The following is a 13,240-nucleotide window of genomic DNA, read 5'->3' as shown; positions in this document are numbered from 1 at the left end:
TTCTGAGGAATTAGGGGACGTTTCTCCACCTTCCTCATGTGACTGCAGCTCTTAGATTATCACTCTAGGTGTTGGGGTGTCCTGCTTCTAGTGTGCCCACTGCTAACACAGGGCCTTCCAGAGAGGACAAGTTCCATGAAGGTTTGTGGAATAAGTGAGCCAGAGCGGGGCACTTATTAAGTCAGATCAGGCTTTTTGTGCTTTCTTAAAAAATAACTTGAAAAAATCCAGTTGAACAGAGATAGTTTAGCTGTATAAAATGACAGACAGGAAGTACAGAGGAACTCACCTCAAATACATTTTATTTCCTAATTCTTACTAAGTAGTATCATATTTCCAAAATAGTTATATTCCAAGTCCATGTAATCTTGTTCTGGATCACAAAATAAAATAAAGAGTTCACAATCACTTTTACAAAACAGCAAAACTCGTGTTCTTGAACTGGTGAGCACAAACACACTGTGATCAACGCTACTAACATAATTGGACACTGAAGCTCGTTAGGCCTTCTTTTAAAAGGAATAACATTTGAAAAATTTCTAAAGGAAACAGAAGTGGATCTCCATGTTACTGTAGAGAACAGGAAGCCAAAGATGCTACACACCAGTTCCCCCAACTCTCCCAGCCATCACGACTGAGAAGGCTGAATGCTCCCTCTTCAAACACAGAGGGAAGCATCAGCCTCCCTTCCTACCCCCAGGACAAGCTGCTGGATGTGGGCCTGAAAGGAGCCTGGCTGCTGTTCTGGCTCAGGGCCCCTCTTCCTCCTCCCTCACACCTATGCCCACCGGGGTGGGAAGAACCTGGGACCCCTTCCATTGACCCTGTGCAGATAGTCCTTGACTTTCTGCTTGCTGGTCTCTGCATAGGCCCGGGGACCCCACAGGAACTCGTAATGAGCAGGGTGGCTGTAAGGCACCTGCCGGTACTGCAGGTACCCCGCCCGCACCCACACTTGGGTCAGCAGCTCCTTGGGCTCCCCATAGATGCAGTGCTTTATCCCAGCAAATACCCCCATCCTGCTGAGTGCTCCCCAGATGTTCTCCTCACTGACCCGGTCCCCTGCTAGGAGAATCAGGCTCAGGACCGTCACCAGGAGGCCAGCCTTTGGTATGCTCTGCTCATTCATCTGCATCTCATTGAGGGTGAGGCCCAGGACGGGGACCATGACATAGATGTGCTCTCTGTGGTCCACCTCTTTCATATCCAGGCCAAAGGCCAGCCGCAGGCACTGTGTGGCTTTACGGAAGACCACTGGGAAGTGGGCCTGGTTATCCCTGAGGACTGTATTCAGCATTTCAGCCTGGAAAATCGGCTCCTTGGTGCCATACTTGAGGAGCAGGAACTCCAGTAGCTGAGTCGTCATCCCATTCAGAGCCTGCTTGAGCAAGATCTCCGCATCTCCAGCGGCAGAGGAAGATGAGACTGGAGGGAAGGAGGCCAGAGGGGTTGAGGCATCCTCCGCCTCAGCCCCCAGGAGCTGTGCCTCCACTGGGCCCTCGGCCTGGATTTGGCCCTGAAGGTCTTCCTCAGAAGTGCAGAGCTCATTCGTCGGGACCACAGGCATGATGACTGGGGTCTTGTGCCCAGTGTGGCTGTGGCAGGGGGCAAATGGAGACCACTGACCTGGGAAAGAGAGAGAGTGTAAATGGTCTCAGTTTTGAGATGCTCCATGGGTGGCTTTGACTGAGTCCACTTACTGGTCTTCCTTGAGGGCTGCTCTTGGGCGTTACAGGGGCGCTCCTCCTTGGTGGTCAGTCCCCTGTCAAATGAGAAAGAGAAATTCCGGCTCAGGCTGCAGCCAGTACAGCCTGAGGTTCTGGGCCTGACAAGGTGGGGGGATTAGGGCCTTTTGAGGTCCTCTCTGTTCTGGGATGGGGAGCCCCTGTGCACACTCAGGACACCCACCTCACCTTGGCACTCCTGTGACCTCAGAACACAGACCTCAGACCTCCACTTTTGCCTCCTGGTTCCTGGAGCCCCCGTGAGACAAATGGAGGGGGCACCCCGGGGGTAGACTGTGGCACAGACCTCGGCCTTCAGTGCTGGTATGAGGGGTTGACTCTGTGAGGTCCCCCCAGATCTGGGGTAGGTAGTCCCATCGGGACTTTACTTTGGGGTCATCTGAGTAGGACCTACCATCGGCAGCACCAGCTGCAAGAGACCAAAGCCAGAAGAGGGGCAAGGCCGGGTACAGGGGGTGAAGGGATAGAACCACCAAATCAGGCTAGGCCAATCAGCCTGCTATGGACCCCATCTTATGGAAGGGACAGTCATTAGGGGCCCATCTGACCCCTGCGGTCTCTCTCAGTGGTAGCTGAACCAGGACTCACCAGGGCCTGGCCTTTCAGCAGAAGCCAACCACAGGCCTGCCGGTTGGTATGGAGGGGAGTGGAGCCAGGGGCAGGTGTGTCAACCCATCCAAGGCCTGGCCCCCTGAAGCAAGCACCTGGCAGCAGATGGGAGCCTTTACAGGCAACCTGAAACATACTTTTCTGTACTTTCAGATAAGAGACAAGCTATGGATCCCATCTCCATCCCCTTTCCCCTCCCCTACACTGGGCCAGAGCTGCCTCTCCACATGACCTCTGTGACATCATGAAACAAGTAAGGAAGGGACTACTTAATTGGCTGCCTGGCCCACGACCCAGATTCTAGAATCTCCAGACAATATTGGAAACTGAGACCCTGGTCTGAGGCCCTTCTGCCCTGAGCATTCACTGCTTGGGTAGAGAATGCTCCTGAGGTAGACTGGCTTCCCACGAGGCGCTTGCAGCCCCACTGGCCCCATCAACTGATGGGGAGCCCACAGCAGGGGACCGCCATGATTCCTCCCTGGATCCAAACGTGGATTCTCAGGGGTGGCTTTGGAGAAGAAGGGTGACCAACCCGAGAGCCCAAGACAACCTGCCACCACAGGGCCCAAACCCAGAAACGGCCAACGAGGATGAGAACAATGCCGTCCTCAGGCTGTCCTTCCCTAGAAGCTCTGGGTGATGGTGGAGGATGCGGCCGTCACCTCTGCACTGGAATGACGAGGGAGACATGGTGGTCATCAAAGCAGATCTCTTCCAGACAGAGGTCCTGCAGTGCAGGGGCGCAGACAGGATCTTCAAGACAGACAGCATCAAGACTTTCATCTGCGAACTGAACCTGGATGGGTTCAGGAAAATCTGACCTTCGGGTCACTCTGTGGGGAAGAAGAGGATGATGGTAATGTAGAAAGCCCTTCTGGGGAGACTAGACTAGACAAGCTGAGTGCTGGACTGGTTTCATTTCCCAGGAGAACTTTTTTCTCGTGAGAGGGTGGTTAAGGAAAGAGGAGAAAGCAGGACCTGTCATGTTCCACCAACCCCCTTACAAAGGGTCCATAGGGGTGACTCCAGACCCTGAGGGGCCACTTGAAATCAGGGAGAGCCAGTAACACTTCAAGGAAGGCTGACCCTGAGGGACCTCTAGGGAGCACACTCACTAAGGCCTCATAAGCTGCCAGGAATGAAGAGACTGTATCTCCATATTTAGGCAAGGTCAAGACGTGGTGGGGAGGAGGGCAGTGAGGAATTGCTATTCTCCCACACAGTGGCTAAAGTGATTCATTTCCTTTCAGATCTATCGGAACTCCAAGTTTCAGAGAGACACCTCTCCTCCTGCAGGACATCTGGAGGAAAGGTGACCCCAGAATAAGTGCTTAGCCCTCCACCAGTGCAACAGCGACCCCAAAGAGAAAGAAGCAAGCTGTGGTGACCAGACTCCTAAATTCCATCACAATGAGTCCACCCAAGAGGCTGACAAGAAGGCCCAGAAAGGAATCCAAACAGCTCACAGAATGCTTGGCTGGTGCTCATTTGTGTTCTGTGGCCTTTGGTCTATGAGCAGTGTAGCTGAGGGGGCCAGGGCAAACCATCTCCCTAGTGAGCAGGGTGGGCCCAGTGGAGAGGGCATGTCCAGCAATGCCACGTCTGTACCCCAGCTACTGCAGGAAGGGATGGCGCAGGGGAACTGCCCTAGAGCCCCACAGAGTACCCAGGTTATGGTTTGGTGATGACTATGTACATCTATTATTCCATTGTGATGGTTGTCATTTCAGTTGTGGCCCCAAATGAGGCCCCTGAGGTGGATGAGCAGGAGGATTCCTCAGTTTACAAGTGTGCCCTCTGTAAGCAGTTTAAGGACAATCCCAATCCTTGAGCCGCCAGGTCCCTAGTGACACTCAAAAGCACTCTCTTGTAATAAAAATATGTATTTCTAGCTCTAATAAAGTACAGCAAAACTCCATGGGAATAAATAAAGTATTGAATGAGAACTGCAAGTCTGTGTTCTTTCTGTCTGTCCATGCTACTCACACATGGCACTGGGTGAGCCCGATGAGGCTGGAAGCCCACGCCCCAGGCAGGCCTCAGTCCAGTCCCCATGGTACCTTTTCATCTGAAGCAGTAGCATTTCACACATTCGGCCAAGAGTGTGGCTCCGGAGCCATGCGCTGAGGCCAGCCCAAGATGGGCTGGTCCCTGCTCCTTGCCTGCCACACAGCAGAAGACCCGGTCTGGCTCCTGACCATGGGAGTGTCACCTTCCATGAGTCATGCACCCTGAAGCAGAATGGGCTCCTCCTGGGTCCGCTGATGATGCCACAAGTTTCTGATCAGCAGCTGAGCCTCTCCAGACCCTGATCCAGGGGCAACCGCAAGAGGCCCGCTGGAAAGCAGGGTCACCCCACTCACCAAGGGCCTTGCAAAAACATGACTTCAAATCCAAACACAAGTACAAGTTTCCACAAGGTGAACACCAGCCCTTGTTGCTCTGCCCCCACAGCTGTATTTAGGAGCCTAACTTTGGATATGGAGCAGCCAGGCACTGTGTCCAACACACATGCTTTGTGAGCCAAGGGACACTTTTCAGCAGGGCAAGGGTCACCTGCAAGGACAGACCACGGCTGGTTTCTGGGCCTGCGGGCCTCTCCATGTGCTGGAGGCCTAGCCAGCTGCTGACACGCAGCCTCACCCCCGGCATTCCCCATCGGTCCCCTGGACACTGTTCCAATATCGGGGAATTTGGACCAGAACAGAGAGGGAAAAGCACTAACCGGTTTCTTAACAACACATTTCTCTCAAGCACAAAGACCCAGCAGGGCCAAAACGAGTGGTGACATCTTTTTGTAAAGGTACAGTCCTGGAGACTCTTGCTGAGCCCAGAGTCCTGGCCCCCAGCCCTGCACCAAGTGGGCAGCTCACTGCAGGGTGGGGCGGATTCAGACCGAACCAGACCAGCATGTCCAGGGCATGGTGGCGACCAGATGGTGTCACCATGAGCTGGTCTCTCGGTCACCTTCCTCTCGAGAGCCCAGTCTGGAGAGGCCTCCTGACCAAAGTGGGTCAGGTGCTTGGGATGTCCACCTGGAAGATGTCCTTCCTGGCCCTCCCCAGGACCGGCTGTAGCAGCCAGCGAGGGTCGGCAAGCGCAGTCAGGCACTTCCATTGCAGGTCGGGCAGCATGGCTTGATTCTCCAGCTCCTCCACCTCATCACAACCTAGGTTTTCTGGGCACAGCAAAGTGACCCCCATCCACGAGACCTGTGTGCAAAGACAGGACACAGAAGGAGAACAAGGCGATTCAAAGTCATGCCTGCTAGAGACTAAGACTGCATCACAGAAGAGACCCAGAGTGAACTGGGTCCTCTGGCTGAGCATTTCAGGCGGATTCACCTCAGCAAAGGGAACTCGGGGTAAGGCCAAGCAAGGGAGGGAGTGAAATGAAAGGGAGAGGCCTGGTGCTCCATGAACCCACCAGGCCATGGGCACCTCTCAGTCTGCCCACTGCAGGCTTCAGGGACAGAACAGGGGGGCACCAGCGGGGAGCCTACAGACATCAGGTCCCCAAGCGATTCACCAGCAGACAGAAGTTGCTGTGGGGCCTCACTCCTGTGGAGTCAGGGGACTTGCTCAGGCCCGGCTGCAGGCATTAGGGCTGGGGAACCCAGACTGGGTGCTGTTCTACCTCTTATGGTCTCTGCTGGGCACACCCTCCCCCCCCCCCACACACACAGAGGCAAGTGCCACAGGCAGACCCGGATATGCCTCTGCCTTTCAGAGCACAAATGGGGACTGAGGCCCAGAGTGGGGGTCAGACACCTCAGGCCACCATTTCCAAGCCCAGGGACCCTCGCTGCCCCTCTGAAGAAACCTCAGCCCCACCCCTCCTCCCCCTACCAACCGGTTCAACAGAAAACAAATGACCACAAGCTGGCTGAGATCCAGGGCAGCACCAGGGGCCATGTGGGCAGCGCGGGGCAGGGTGTCACTTGCCAGCGATCACTCCGTGGCCGAACTTTTCCCTATCTCGCAGCAAGGCCTGGATCTGGACAGGGCTCATCCCCAGCCTCTGCTCTAGCAGCTCTTGCCAGTCCACATCCTCCCAGTCCCAGTGCCCAATGTGGACAGCCAGGGTAGAGTGCTGGGTCCACATAGCACGGGCCACCACCACATCTCCACGGTCTTGACACCGTAAGGCTGTCGGAAGGACAGACAGCCGAACTTCATCTCCCAGGGCTCCCAGGACCTCACGTGGGTGTGGAAACACAGAACCACAAAGGCCAGGAGCCTGACACAGCAGCCTCCAAGCTCACAGCCCTGGGCCAGACATCAGCTCCACATGTCCGAGCATCCTCCAAGCCTGCTAATACAGAATATGGGGGAGGGGATGGGTCACAGAGGGCTGGCTCCTTCCATCCATCTCCACACTGTCCGTTGACAGGGGTTGGCAACCCAGAGGACCCATCCATCACATGCAGTCTGTGGGGAGGTCAAGAAGGAGGGCGGGGCAGTGGGAGAGAGGCATGTGGTGAGTTCCAAGACAGAGGGCCCTTAAACCCTGGGAGCAGTGAGGCAGGAGGGCAAGCCCCTAGGCTTCACAGCCCAGTGGCAGGGCTGTGGTCCTCTTTCAGCACAGACAGACACAGTCCTGGGCTTGGCTTCCCCCGGCCCAAACACTGCCCCCACCCCACCCCTCAACTCCCTGGCCCCATCCCTGCCCATGCTCTGCAGAATCCCCATCTTAGCCCAGGCCTGCTGAGCACAGATCCATGCAAACCAATCTGGCCTTGGCCCTGGACGGCCCTGCCAGGTGTCTTCCCCATGCCTTTGGGAACCACGTTCCTTGCAGCCCTTCCCACACCACTGCCTCCACTGTCAGCAGATGCCCCAGCCCCCACCTAGAGCCTAGAGAAAGAACGAAGGAGAGCAGGAACTACTGGGACGGGTGCACTCTGTGTCACTGCTAAGGCCTGGAATGGCACCATGCAGGGATTACAGAATTCAAACCTCAAATAACCCACTATGTTACTCTCACATCTTTCCATGGCTGAGGAGGTGCCAGGGATAGAGAGATAGCCCATTACTGCAGGGGACTTGATCACATGCACCTCCTTCCTCACTTCTTTCCTTGTACCTGGAAGGGCGTCCCTGTTTACTGGAGTGGGGTGATGGCAGGGGAGCAGAGCCGCTGGCCTGAACCTCAGTAGATCCTCAGCACCTCTAGCAGGGAGCTTCCGTTTCCACGAGACTATGAGGATGGGGACGTAGTCTCAGAGGCACCCAGCATAGGGCATCCTGGGCCTTCTCTTCCCCAAGCACAGCAGAGCCACAGTTCTCACAGGCCCACGAGGTCCCACATGATCTGCCTCCTACCCTGGCAGCCTGCTCTCCTTGCCCCTGGATTCACCCACAATAGCTATGAAGGCCATCCTTCCATCCTTGGAACATTCCAGTGTGTTCCTACCTCAGAGTGTTTGTAGGGTGTGAGGAGTCACATTGTGTCCCCTCAAGTTCAGGTGCTGGAGCCTCAGTCCCAAGTACCTCAGCGTGACCTTACAGACAAAGGAAAGGTCTTCACAGAGCTGATGGAAGTCCAGTGAGTTCATTAGGATGGACCCTCCTCTAACAGAATGGCTGTCCCCATACAAATGACACATTTAGAGACAGACAGGCACACAAGACAACTCCAGGTGAAGAGGAAGCCCAAGCCCAGGCACACCCACCATGGCCAGCAATGCCCCGGAAGTGAGAGGGGAGAGATGGGACAGACTCTCTCCACAGCCCTCACAAAAGCCAATGTCAGTTGACACCTCCACATTGGCTGCTGGCCTCCTGAACCAACATGGTTTGTAGTTTGAGCCACCCAGCCTGTGTGACCCTGACATGAAAACTTTTCTCCAAAGAAGACCCTTTCTCTAAAGATGACACAGAATGCCAACAGGCACATGAAAAGATGCTCAACATTCTTAATTATTAGACAAATGCAAATCAAAACTCCAATGAAGTATCACCTTATACTGGTCAGAATGGTCATCATCAAAAATCCTATGAAGAATAAATGTTGGAGAGGGAGCAGAGAAAAGGGAACCCTCGTACACTGTTGGTGGAAATGTAAGTTGGTACACTCAATATGAAGAACAGTATGGAGGTTCCTTAAACAACTACAAAAAGAACTACCATATGATCCAGCAGTCCCATTCCTGAATATATACCTAGATAGACAGGAACTCTAATGTGAAAAGATACATGCACACCAACATTCATTGTAGCATTATTTACAACAGACAAGATATGGAAGCAACCTAAATGTCCATTGACAGATGACTGTATAAAGAAGATGTGGTATACACCCACGCACAGACACAGACACACACACACACACACACACACACACACACACACACACACACAACACAGGAATACTACTCAGCCATGAAAAATAACGAAGTAATACCGTTTGTGGCAACATGAATGGACCTGCTGCTGCTGCTAAGTCGCTTCAGTCGTGTCCGACTCTGTGCAACCCCAGAGACGGCAGCCCACCAGGCTCCCCCATCCCCAGGATTCTCCAGGCAAGAACACTGGAGTGGGTTGCCATTTCCTTCTCCAATGCATGAAAGTGAAAAGTGAAACTGAAATGGCTCAGTCATGTCTGACTTCATGACCCCATGGACTGCAGCCTACCGGGCTCCTGTGCCCATGGGATTTTCCAGGCAAGAGTACTGGAGTGGGTTGCCATTGCCTTCTCTGAGGATGGACCTAGAGAGTATCATATTAAGTGAAATAAGTCAGAAAGAGAAAGACAAATATTCTATGGTAAGACTTATAGGTGCAATCTAAAAAGGTGATGCAAATGAAATTATTTACAAATCAGAAAGACTGAAAACAAAATTATGGTTACCAAAGGGGAAAAGCAGGGAAAGGGATAAATTAGGAGTTTGGGATTAACAGATGCACACTACTATGTATAAAATAGTACTACTGTAGCACTGGAGAAGACTCTTGAGAGCCCCTTGGACAGCAAGGAGATCAAGCCAGTCAACCCTAAAGGAAATCAACCCTGAATATCCATTGGAAGGACTGATGCTAAAGCTGAGGCTCCAATACTTTGGCCACCTGATGGGAAGAGCCAACTCACCTGGGCTTTGTCCTCTCCCCACCTGAGCCACTGCTCCTCACACCAGGTCCCCAGTCTCTCATAGACCTTGATGTCAGGAAGTCAGGACAGGCCTAGTGTGCTTTCTCACCCCAGGGGCTCCCAGCGCGGACAACAGGGGCGGGGATCTGTGGGCTTCTGTCAGTCCTCCCTTGGGGTCCCCTCAGTCCTCCCTCAGGACCTCACCTTGTCTCCAGGTAGGACTTCGGATTCTCTCCTGTCCCCTACTAAGGCCCCAGCCCTTATACCAGGACCCCAGTCTCTCTGAGACCCGGAATGTCAAGAATTTCACTCCCTCCAACAGTACCCCAGTCTCTCTGAGACCCGAATGTCAGGAAATACAGCATGTGCTCATCCGCCCTATGTCCTCCCAGAGGCCACTCTGCTCTTGGGCCCAAGGTCCGCTCAATCCTTCCTCAGAGTCCTTACCTTGACTCTCAAAAGAACTAAGATCTTTCCCTCTGCCCATCTGAGGCTCTGCCCCTTCTAACAGTTGCCTAATGTCTCTGATACACAGATGCGAAGTCAGAACAGGCTGCCAAGTGCTCATCTTACCACCAGGGCGGCCCAGGGCTGACAGCAGGGTCAGGGATCTGTGGGGTTCCTTATATCCTCCCTCAAGGACCTCATCTTGAGCCCTGGCAGATCCGGGGATGCCCTTTGTGTTGAACAGAGGCGGGACCCTCACATCAAGGCTCAGGGAGCACAGACGGTGTATGAGCACATGCTGCATTTCCTGACATCTGGGTCTCAGACAAACTGGGGACCTGGGAAAAGGGATGTAGCCTCAGGTGAGCAGAGGGAAGAAGTCCAGCTCCTCCAGGGTTTCAAGATGAAGACCCTCAGGGACGACTGAGAGGATCCTGGACCCCAGTCAGAGGAGACCTCAAAGAAGCCTGTAGCTGCTATTGGCCCTTGGAGACCCTGGGGTAGGATGAGCCCAACATGCAGGGTCGCACTTCCTGACATCTGGGTCTCAGACTGGGGACCTCGCATATGGGGCAGGGCCTCAGGGGGGCCGATTCCCAGGTCCTGCGGGGTGTCAAATTGAGGACCCTGAGGAGGGACTAGAGGACCCTGGTCCCCAATCAGAGGAGACCTCAGAGAAGCCCATCTCTGTTGTCAGTCCAGGGCAACCGTTGGGTCAGGATGAGCGCAACAGGCATGCGCTGACCTCCTGACATCCGGGTCCTCAAGAGACTGGGGTCTTGGAATAAGGGGTGGGGCTTCAGTTGCGGAGAGGTGAGAATCCAGGTCCTGTGCGGAGGCAAGGTGAGGTACCTGCAGGAGGACTGGGGGGACCCTGAGTGAGGACCGACAGAACCCCACAAATCCCTGCCCCTGTAGTTGGCCCTGGGAGACTGCGGGGAGAGCACACTTGGCCTGTCTGACTTCCTAACAATAGGGTCTCAGAGAGACTGGAGGCCTTGTGAAAGTGGCGAGGTCTCAAAATGGCAGATGGGACAGCCCTGGGTGCTGCCTGGAGTCCAGGCTCCATGTGAGGATGGACTGAGGCTGTTAGACCCCAACGGGGAGGGATCTTGACCATTGCAAGAGGGTTTTGGAGGGCCCAGAGTGGGGTGAGCAGTTTCTTGACCTCTGTCTGGCTTAGGGACCTCAGGATGTGAGGTTTTCGGGTGGAGGGTGGAGGCTTCAGGTTGGCAGAGGCTGGACTGCCCGGACTGAGCAGATGCCTGCCCCGTGGTCAGTTCTTGGAGGCCAGGCGGGACATGAGGAGCAGCTGAGGACCAAGCATCTCCCCAGCCTAGAACCCCCGGGAGGCCCTGAGCAGGTGTGGCCAAATGTGGGGCCCCTCAGCACTTTCTGTACAGACTCGGGTCTTGTTCTGAGTTACCCTACAGGCCCCCAAAGGGGAAGGTCCAGGCCGTGCCAAGGGAAAGGGGAGAACTACAAGGGAGCCCTGAGGGGACCTCCCACGCCACAACTGGGGAGACCTCACAGAATCCACTCCTCCAAGCACAAAAGGCCCAGGGCTGTGCCACACTCTACCCCCAAGGTGTCCTGATCATTTCTCTCACAGGAGCTCCAGGAACCAGGAGGCTGAGGCGGAAGTCTGAGGCCCGTGTCCTGAGGTCAGAGAGCAGAGGAGGTCCAGGCAGTACCAGGAGTGAAGGTGAGGAGGGTTTCCTGAGTGGGGTTCCCTATCCCAGAACAGAGGAGACCCCAGAAGGCCCTAATCGCCCTGCTTTGTCAGTGCCAGAAATCTCAGGCTGTGCTGACTGCACCCTGGGGAGCCACTTCACTTCTTCCTTCAGGTAGCCAAGGGACTGGCCGCCCAGGATGAGTGCCCCTGTGAGGTCTGAGTGAACCCTCAAGGGGAGACCTGTAAGTGGCCTGTATCAGACCGCCCAAGGCCTCCCGTGGGTTCTGGGCTGGGGAGATGCTTGGTCCTCAGCTGCTCCTCATGTCCCGTCTGGCCTCTGTGCACTGACCACAGGGGCAGTGGGGTTCTCAGCCCAGGCCATTCCCACCCCCTCCTCCCCTAAGCCCCGTGGTCCCCATCTGTCCCCCTGTCTCACGCCTGTCTGGGGTTTGATCACAGGCATCGTGCTCTTGGTGGAGATGAGTGAGCTGAGCAAACTCAAAGAAGACCTTCAAGACCCAGGCGAGGCCCAGGGCCCGGTGGAGGTGCAGCTCTTGGGGGCTGAGGTGGGGAAGGCTGCATCCCCCTCGGCCTCCTCTTCCACAGTGTCCTCCTCAGCCCCTGGGGAGGCCTTGCCCCTGCAAGCTCTGAAGGAGATGATAACTAACCTGATGAACTTCCTGCTCCTCAAGTATCGAGCCAAGGAGCTGACCTCCCAGGCAGAAATGCTGAAGAAGGTCCTCAAGGACAACCAGGAGCACTTCCCGGTGGTCTTCAGACTAGCCTTGGAGTGCCTGCAGCTGGTCTTTGGTGTGGAGGTGAGGGGGGTATACCCCAGGAAGGACACCTATGGTATGATCCCTGCCCTGGGCCTCACCTGTGATGCAATGCAGAGCAATGGGCGGGGCCTGCCCAAGACTGGTCTCCTGGTGCTGGTCCTCAGCCTGATCATGAGGAATGGAGACCCCGCCCCTGAGGAAGTGGTCTGGGGAGCACTCAGCAGGATGGGGGTGTGTGTTGGGAGGGAGCACTCCATCTTTGGGGAGCCCAGGGAGCTGCTGACCCAAGTGTGGGTGCGGGAGGGGTACCTGGAGTACCGGCAGGTGCCTGACAGTGACCCTGCTCACTACGAGTTCCTGTGGGGTCCCCGGGCCTATGCGGAGACCAGCAAACAGCAAGTCATGGCATTTGTGCTCAGGGTCAGACAAAGGGCTTGGAGGGCCTTCCCACTCCAGTCTACAGAGGCTATAAAGGAGAAGGACAAGGAGGCCTGAGCCAGAGCGGCAGCCAGGGTAATCCTTCCCTTTGTGATTGAAGAGGGAGCATTCAGCCTTCTCAGAACTGAGGGCCTGGGCCAGTTGGGGGAGCCATTGTGTAGCGTCTTTGGGTTCCTGTTCTTTATGATGACAGGCAGATTCATCTCTGTTTCCTTTAGAAAATTGTCAAACTTGAATTGTTGTAATGGAAGGCTAAATAAAGTTCAGTGTCTCAGCTTTGTGAATGAAGTTGATCACAATGTGTTTGTGCTTACCCAGTTCAAGAACAAGAGTTTTGCTATTTTGTAAAAGCAGTTGGGAACTCTTCCATCTTGTTTTGTGGTCCTGAACAGGATACAGTGGAATTGGAATTAGGACTGTTTTGGAAATGTGAACTTACTGAGCAGTCGTATTGA

At 54.8% G+C, this 13,240-nt stretch overlaps 2 protein-coding genes and 1 pseudogene across 2 annotated transcripts; 1 reads left to right on the top strand and 2 right to left on the bottom strand.

Moving 5' to 3' along the window:
- Positions 1–285: 285 nt before the first annotated feature.
- On the bottom strand, positions 286–1,595 carry LOC147341175 (melanoma-associated antigen 10-like). Its single transcript, XM_086388520.1, has one exon. It carries the CDS (start codon positions 1,565–1,567, stop codon positions 779–781), a length of 789 nt encoding a protein of 262 aa, XP_086244646.1. The 5' UTR covers positions 1,568–1,595; the 3' UTR covers positions 286–778.
- A 1,420-nt stretch (positions 1,596–3,015) lies between these two features.
- LOC147341174 (protein EOLA1-like) lies at positions 3,016–6,535 on the bottom strand (annotated as a pseudogene).
- Positions 6,536–12,031: 5,496 nt separating this feature from the next.
- On the top strand, positions 12,032–13,069 carry LOC147341173 (melanoma-associated antigen 10-like). Its single transcript, XM_086388837.1, has one exon. It carries the CDS (start codon positions 12,048–12,050, stop codon positions 12,840–12,842), a length of 795 nt encoding a protein of 264 aa, XP_086244963.1. The 5' UTR covers positions 12,032–12,047; the 3' UTR covers positions 12,843–13,069.
- The last annotated feature ends 171 nt before the right edge of the window (positions 13,070–13,240 follow it).

The sequence above is a fragment of the Bos grunniens genome, chromosome X (assembly GCF_055505025.1).
Source record: "Bos grunniens cultivar Pamir isolate PY7600 chromosome X, Bosgru_T2T1.0, whole genome shotgun sequence".
NCBI lineage: Eukaryota > Metazoa > Chordata > Mammalia > Artiodactyla > Bovidae > Bos > Bos grunniens.
Note: the sequence above shows the minus strand (reverse complement) of the source record. Positions and strands in the feature narration are given on the sequence as shown.

Excerpts from the sequence above, each read along its gene's own strand:
- LOC147341175 (XM_086388520.1), bottom strand. The coding sequence starts at position 1,567 with ATGCCTGTGGTCCCGACGAATGAGCTCTGCACTTCTGAGGAAGACCTT.
- LOC147341173 (XM_086388837.1), top strand. The coding sequence starts at position 12,048 with ATGAGTGAGCTGAGCAAACTCAAAGAAGACCTTCAAGACCCAGGCGAG.